At 34.8% G+C, this 7,770-nt stretch overlaps 1 protein-coding gene across 1 annotated transcript; it reads right to left on the bottom strand.

Moving 5' to 3' along the window:
* Nucleotides 1–221: 221 nt before the first annotated feature.
* LOC149566962 (eukaryotic translation initiation factor 5A) lies at nucleotides 222–6,913 on the bottom strand. The gene is made up of 5 exons (XM_089820171.1): nucleotides 6,654–6,913; nucleotides 1,121–1,243; nucleotides 960–1,016; nucleotides 761–835; nucleotides 222–677 (listed from the first exon to the last, which is right to left on the bottom strand). The coding sequence occupies exons 1-5, from the start codon at nucleotides 6,774–6,776 to the stop codon at nucleotides 576–578; spliced, it is 480 nt and encodes a 159-aa protein (XP_089676297.1). The 5' UTR covers nucleotides 6,777–6,913; the 3' UTR covers nucleotides 222–575.
* Between the last annotated feature and the right edge of the window lie 857 nt (nucleotides 6,914–7,770).

Below are 7,770 nucleotides of genomic sequence, written 5' to 3'. Positions count from 1 at the left end.
AAAATTCTACTTTGTGGATAATACAAACATACCAACACATAAAACCTGCTATATATCATTTCCATCAAGAAATCGTAATAAACATGTAATAATAAGACATATTAACCTTGCAATCTTCTCGCCCAGTAAATTGCACAATCCAGATTATAACATCAGATTCAAATTTTGAAAAAAGAAAATTCTGCAAGAAGATTTGGGGTCTCATACAGACAGAAAGACAATTGATTTAAATAATCATTTGAATATCTAAAAATTGAATCTCATATCCCCATCAAAATCTCACGCATTCCAAAAGCAAGTCGGGAAATAAAACGCATGATACTTATAAAAGTATTGAGGCCACACACAAGCCTCACACCTTTAACATAGAAGGTAAGTCCTGGATTCAGTCAAACTTGTCACTTTGACATAAAGGCCTCAGCAGCCTAGTATAGTATCTTTATATATCTCAAATGCTTCAATAATACATTTGCACAAAAGGGCTACATTATGCATTTTCCAACTGAAAGCTAGTGAGGCTAATAGGAATCGAAGGCCAGCATTGTCTCTTTCAAATTCCATTTTAAAATTTTATTTTATTTAGGACCAATATCTTTGAGAGCACAGATCTGCTCCTCTCCCATTGCAGACATCACAGTCACAACAAGGTCTTTCCCCTCTCCAAAACCATCTTTGATCTGACATATAAAGAAAATCAAATTAAAGATATGCACTGAATGGTATAATGTGAAAGAATCAAACAATATAACTCTAATAATACCTGGGTAAGCAGTTGGTCATCTGTGGGGAGCCTGAGATCATCCTTAGTGTTACCATTATCAGTCAGCAGGCTCACCTGTGATTGATTTATCAAAAATCTTCCTTGTACATGACCTAAATATTTGCTTCCAACAAGAACGCTCCAAAAAGGCATTCAGAATAAATCAGAAGAGGAGAGGAACAAGGAGAGTAACACTTACAAATCCATCCTCTGAAATATCAATCAATTGATAATCAGTGCGATTAACATGAGGAACCTACAAATTTATAAAGAAAAAAATGTTAATCCTTATTAACATATATACCAGAATGCAAATTTTCAAATAGAAACCCACAAAATGAAATAAGAGGCCATACTTACATCACAGTTGTGAGAGGATGGAACAATATCTTCAAGCTTTTTACCGTTGAAGATATCAATTCCAACAAAGTGACACTTTGCATGCCCGTGTTTGCCTGTCTTTGAGGTAGATACCTCAACCACCTACAAATATATTTTAAAAACACCTTTAGAATATTGGAATAATAACTCACCCATTGGCTATTAGGTAAACAAGGTACACACGTGACCCCTCAATCTTTCCTCAACAAGGAAGCACAGAGCACTTTAAAAAGTAGTAATAAATATATTATGTATATGATATCAAAATCCAAACAGGCCAAACTTTCATTCTTCTGAGGAAAAATGAAAATTTATTAAATATTGTCAGGACTCTTCATATAGCAACAGGTATATGATGTAAACAAACAAGGATAAAAGATTAGACAGGGTCAAAACAAATTAGAAAACAATTACCATCAAAATCCAAACGGTCTAGACTTTCATCCTTCTGAGGAAAAATGCAAATTTATTTAACACATTAATTGCTTGCAAACAACCCCAACAATTTGGGAAATTGCAAACAAAAAAATTTACTCATTCAAATATCAACAACAGGTATAAATAAGAATCAAAGATTGACAGAGTCTGAACAAAATAAAACAATTACCATCTCAACTACAAATAAAAATTGTAAAAAGCATTCAGAAATTTAATTATTAGCCATAATGGTAACCTTGCCAAACTACAGGGAAGTGAATATAAAGCATAAATTGTTTTTCCCAACACAAGGGACATGCTGAAATTCTTTGATCATAAAACACCTAGGCAAGAATAGACACCCCCAGATGTCACTGAGTATCTTTATTTAAATTTAACAGATAACTATTTTGTCAACAGCTCTATACTAATGACCATGATAGGATATAATCATGACGCAGTAGAGCAAATCTGCATACAAGAATGGTATTTGCAGATACACACACACACACACACTAGTGCTATTAATTCCAAAAAGACTATCCTTTATATCCTTTTCAGGGCAAATGCAAATTTTATTAAACTCAGTATGTGTTTACATACCACAATATTACAATTTTGTCAGAAGAGATTCATTAGTAAAATTTGAAGCAATTCAACCATCTCCTAGATGCATGTTATGTCATAAATAAAACACCAGGAACTAGATCTCAACTAAAATAAAAATATAAAATGAAACTCAAAGAGAAACCAGAAAACAAGAACCAGAGCCCATAAAAAATACGTAGAAGTAAAAAAGCAACAAAAAAACACATATATTTGCTTGTGATCCATTCAACTCAGGAAATAAAAAACGTAATAAATCTCATTTTCACAAATAACAGGGCATCTGGGCACCCCATTACCAGCTGGTAAGCTTAAACATCCTCAAATGTCCCTACACTAGACCCAAACCCACAAGGTGCAATAACAACTGTGTTCTAAGAAAAATGTATTTTAACAACTGCAATAAAACATGACATAAGGAAATCTAACCTAAGACCATCATAGTATGCAATCATTTAAACAAGTGATACTTCTTTATTTATGCCCCCACTTGCAGACAACATCCAAAGAGGTTTAAGACTACATTCACCCTAAAAACCCAGCAAACCAGGAGCAATAGAGATCATGGACCTCATACCTCAATATGAATAACTCTATCTAGACTATCTTTAAATAACCTCTGAAAAGACTGATGATATTGTTGTCCTTTAAGCCCCTCAGACAACATTGAATACCAAACTAGCTTACTGAAAGCCCAATTCTTGTCTCATATAAAAAAAATTCAAAAAAAACATTATCATTGCTCCCAAAATTGGAATAAAAATCTTAATCATTTAGATTTCCAGGCCTTAATATCAAAATAGCATATAGCCAATTACTGAACCATTATGATTAGCCATCGTATAGAATAATTATCTAGTCTAAACTGTAAAAGACAAACATATTACATGGATAGAATGCCTTGTCAACCTTTTTTGCAGAAACGAATAGCAACATTGAGAGAATCAACATCATTCCCACAAATAGCTCTTGCATTCAAGAGCAGGAAATTAGTATCCTTCTTGAACTCCACAGTTCTGTAATTAGACTAAATACAAAACGACAAAGATGAAATGTAAAAACAAACAGAAAATTGAAAACAGTTGCAGATTAGATGTAACCATCAAAATTGAGGAGTATTTGCAAGATGAGCACACAAGTATTAACATGGTCAGGTTCAGTGATTTCCTACTTCAAGATGCTAATGATACTTTTCTCCTTGAAAGACTCTAACTTCTCAAAGATTCTCAAAAGCTTCCAACTCAATTGCACTTAACCACAGAGTTTCCTCCACCATTTGGATATCCTTCAGCAAAAGGGCCCATCTCTCATAAAAATGAATGGAACAACACTCACAGAAGTGAAGAATTGGACCAACTGCAGAGGTCAACCAGCCCACTACCCCGGAGGTAACCAACAAAATTGAGGAGAATTCGGAAGATGAGCAGGAGTATTGACATGATCAGGATCAGTGCCTTCCTACCTCAAGATGCTAATGATACTGATCTCCTTGTAAGACTCTTAACTTCTCAAAGAATCTCAAAAGTTTCCAACTCAAGTGCACTGAATTGGGCCAACCCCAGAGGTCACCCATCCCACTACTACTACAACTCAATGCACTTTGACTTCTTGTGGAACACCTCTTAGTTGGCAATTGATGAGCTAGGACTCTCTAATGAATGCTTTGTAAGGCACAAAACTTGCTAAGGTTTCATAAATGGAGCAGCAAGCTAAGTGGACTTGACATAGGAGGAAGCACTGTGGTAAAGTGTGCTTGAGTTATAGTACTGGGATGAAGGAACTCCAGTAAAGAGAAAGCTTCAAAGTAACAGATACTGTTCACGTGATGAGAATTCAGATACTCTACCAACTCATATTGAATACTACCAAATCCTACAACAGTCGACATCACTTATGTATTTCATCTACACAAGATAGCTCTACTTAGATCATTACTTTTCCAATTACATTCAGAGAAAGTTAATAATACAGAATTCAGTAGCTTGAAAATACAAAATTATCTATTAGAGTTTAAGGCTTAATTCAAAAAGATTGTTTCAATCGATCTAATTCCACTCACGCAAACAAGAACAGAAAATATAGTGCCAAGACATATAGAGAGCTACATCATCATTTATAGGGCTTATTTGAGATACATTGCTTCAGATAGACCTAAACCACTGAGACAGGCAAAAGACACAACTTTTTGATGCCATTACAAAGGGAGAGCCCTATCACGTTAATAGTGCAAGCTGAAAGTTATGAACTGCAAAAGCATGATTTATGCTGTATGCAATTATAAGCAACGACAAACTGAGAAAAGTTTTTTCACGGCAATGTCGAAAAGCTTATGGGAGAATATAACATATATGCCAACTAACCAATTAGGTTTGATGAATTTTTATACTATATACCCAAGTGGACAATAATATATTACAGAGGCAGAAACAGTTTTAACAATCAAGTTATCTAACCTCTTTAGAAAGATCAAAACACCATAGCATATAATAACATCATGCTCCACCATAGCAGATAAAAACTCATTATACAAGTGAAGTCGTGATTGTTAATCTAACAAGGCAAAGCAAGTGCATGTTACTACCATCTCAAAAAATTAGCCAGAAAGCACAAGATTAATCCCCAGCAGCTCAGCTACAAGTAACTATAAAATCTAGATATTATAATACTCGGCAGACCTTCAGCTTAAAAACAGAGAAAATAGTTATGAACTAATCAAAATACTTACACACAAGAGAATCAGAATGATATAGTTCAACTTTTTGGAATACAAGGCCTTCTGAGATAAGTTATAGGCCAAAACATTACAGGCCTACCTGAATCAGAAAAGTCAGTCATCCATAACTGATTGCAAAAACATATTGGCAATTCAAAGGGCCATCACTACTATTCCATAAGGCTAGCTGGAAGCCATATGACAATTAAACAACTTAGAAACTGACAGTCTCTGCAGCAGGCTCCAGCCACAAGGCTTAGAACAACCAACAGACTGGCTGGCAAGATCGAAACTATGTAACATTGTAACTCGCATGTTAATGAGGCAAATGGAAATTTTAAAAAATGAAAATCATCGGACGAAGCAAATTACAGGAGAATATATCTCTTAAATACATTGAAAATATGTAAGAATATTAAACCATCCTTTGAAATTTTAATAAAAAGAAATTCCAACACCATGCGCACAGTAAACTGTTTAACAGATGGTCTTCAAAAAGTTAGCCACAATAGTAGTACTCTAACTGCTTAACTTAAACAGGGTTCTTTTACTAAGAAATAAGAGTCCAAACTAAACAAACAAAAATTGAAAGTGTGCATTTTCTTGATACTTTGAAGTTAAAAACAAATAGAAAAAATATAAACAAGAGAGAGAAAGCATTTGAACTAGTGTGCAAACCAGAGCGAGAAATGATAAATTAGCATCGTTCACAAAACCATGAAAATAACACTTAGTGCAAAAAGAGGAAAACTGTGAACAAAATTTCCGATAAATCAGGGCTCTCATGGGGGAACAAGCAACTTCAAAATTATAGTAGACATGTAAAGTAACGTAGTTAATTATCAAATCCCAGGAAAATTTGATATACAATAGCATGAAAACTAAAGCAATGGGAGACAATAATTTAAAAGAAGCATAACAGAATTTGAAGGAGAAAGTTGATCTTAATTTGCTTGATAAAGAACAATACATCAAGACAACATTTTGTAATAGTTTCTTAAGGCAACCCATGATGAGCTACTAAAGCAAAACAAATAGTCTAGAAGTACATAAATCGTCTAGATATTATTTTATTTACTTGAAAGACAACAGTACAGTAAGTACTTTAATACTACGCAAGTTAAGACCTTTAAGGACCGAGATTAATATGTTCAAACGATTACAAGCGCATAGATTTCTAATAAGCTGGATATGTAATAAAAATGATAATCTAAAGGGAGAAAAAACAAATAATTACTTTAAGGCAGATTAATCAAATCAAATAAGAACCTTAAATCAAATAAAAATCTAACTAAAAGTCAAAAACAGGTGACCCTATCGATAAAGGCAAGAAACAAGCAGGTTTCTGTATCAGTGTCGGGTGTTTAGAACCAGCATTAAATAAGAAAATAACTCTTAAAAGTTTGGATAAAATACAAAATATTCCGATCAACAAGATCAGATGATAACCCAGTTCGTTCAACAGAAAAACATCCGTTGATCGTGGCATACAAAATCAAGATTGCCCAAAATGAGTAACGCATTAAACAAGTTATTTATTAAAAAGGCCAATATGGGAACTTTCTGATGACGAGACCGATTGATAGGTTAAAGAATTAAGGCGAAGAGATTGCTTCCAAATAAAAGCTTTAACCAATTGATGCAAAACATGTATGAAACAAAATGGGCAAAGAGGGTTTCACCCAAAAAAAGCAAACAGAAAAGGGTTAAAAACAAGGCCACGCCAAAATCAAACAAATGAAACCCTGACACCAAGTACAGTAGAATTAAACCGACCTTGCAAGCCCTGCCTTTTATGACGATGTATCCATTTTTGCGGATTGTCCCCGCTTGCTGAGGGTAAGTCTTTGAGGCTCCTGCATCGGCCTTCGATTCGAAATGATGCTCAGAATCAGACATATTTGCCTGCCCTCACGCACAATCGAAATCGAATTTGAGCCTCTTTCTTACTGGGCTCCCTCCTCTTCACTGGTCGATCGCTTCCCTTGCTCCCACAGAATTGTTGAGGAACCTCTGAAAATTCGACCGCACGGGTTGAAAAGAAATACGCGAAAGTAGCGTGAATTTTAGATGAAAATTTTGGTTGGGTTCTAGGGTTTGCTCTAACCCGTAGTTAGAACCGGGGTTTTATATCGACCGTGGTTTGTCTGCCGTGGCGTTGGTGGGGTTGTGGATTTGATGACGTGGCGAATAACGAATTTTATAAAGCGGCTCCTTTATTAGAGCCCGTTTGGCTGCGGGAATATGAATACGTATTCCGGAATAGAAAATGGGGCTACTATACCTGTTCTCCGTTTGGTTCAGCCAATATTTGATGGGAATTTGCAGACCCCAAAATTTATGTTTTCTAAAATTAGAAAAAATGGAATAGGAATACGTATTCCAATAACACATATTTTGGTGTAATTGCAAAACTCCATTTTTGGGTTAAAAATGGAATACGTATTTCATTTTTACTTCGTATTTCAATTCTGTTTTGGTGCATCCAAACAAGGAATTCAAATTTTTTGAAATTTACATATGCCTATTTCGCATGTATTCTGCTCGCCAAACAAGCCCTTATTGGAGGGATGTGTAGTAAGGAACAGCCACCTCTAGTTGACTCCTACAACTTGTTTTACCTCAATACCTGGCCGACACGTGTATGAGTGAATTGCTGGCATATCTGATTCGAAGGAAAATAATTGTACTGCATCTTGGTTACCTAAGTTTATTAAAAAAAATTAAAATATATTTAGTTAGGCTTCCGCTTCCTTAAAAATAGAGCAGGGGGTGTTGAGATTTTTTAAGGATATTTAAAAAGGGAAGCAGTCCTATGGATTTATAAGTGAATCTGCTTCAAAAAAAAACATCACTGCTAAATTTAAGGAAGCTTTTGTCTCATGAATTTTTA

The sequence above is a fragment of the Cupressus sempervirens genome, chromosome 3 (genome assembly GCF_028749045.1).
Source record: "Cupressus sempervirens isolate cs-2001-9-10 chromosome 3, ASM2874904v1, whole genome shotgun sequence".
NCBI lineage: Eukaryota > Viridiplantae > Streptophyta > Pinopsida > Cupressales > Cupressaceae > Cupressus > Cupressus sempervirens.
This window is presented reverse-complemented; position numbering and strand designations above follow the sequence as displayed.

What these genes read in the sequence shown, in the direction of transcription:
- LOC149566962 (XM_089820171.1), bottom strand. Translation starts at nt 6,776, where the DNA reads ATGTCTGATTCTGAGCATCATTTCGAATCGAAGGCCGATGCAGGAGCC. An exon ending in TAAAAGGCAGGGCTTGCAAG is followed by an intron (nt 1,244 to 6,653) that starts GTCGGTTTAATT and finishes ATATATTTGTAG; the next exon opens with GTGGTTGAGGTATCTACCTC. An exon ending in CATCCTCTCACAACTGTGAT is followed by an intron (nt 1,017 to 1,120) that starts GTAAGTATGGCC and finishes ATAAATTTGTAG; the next exon opens with GTTCCTCATGTTAATCGCAC.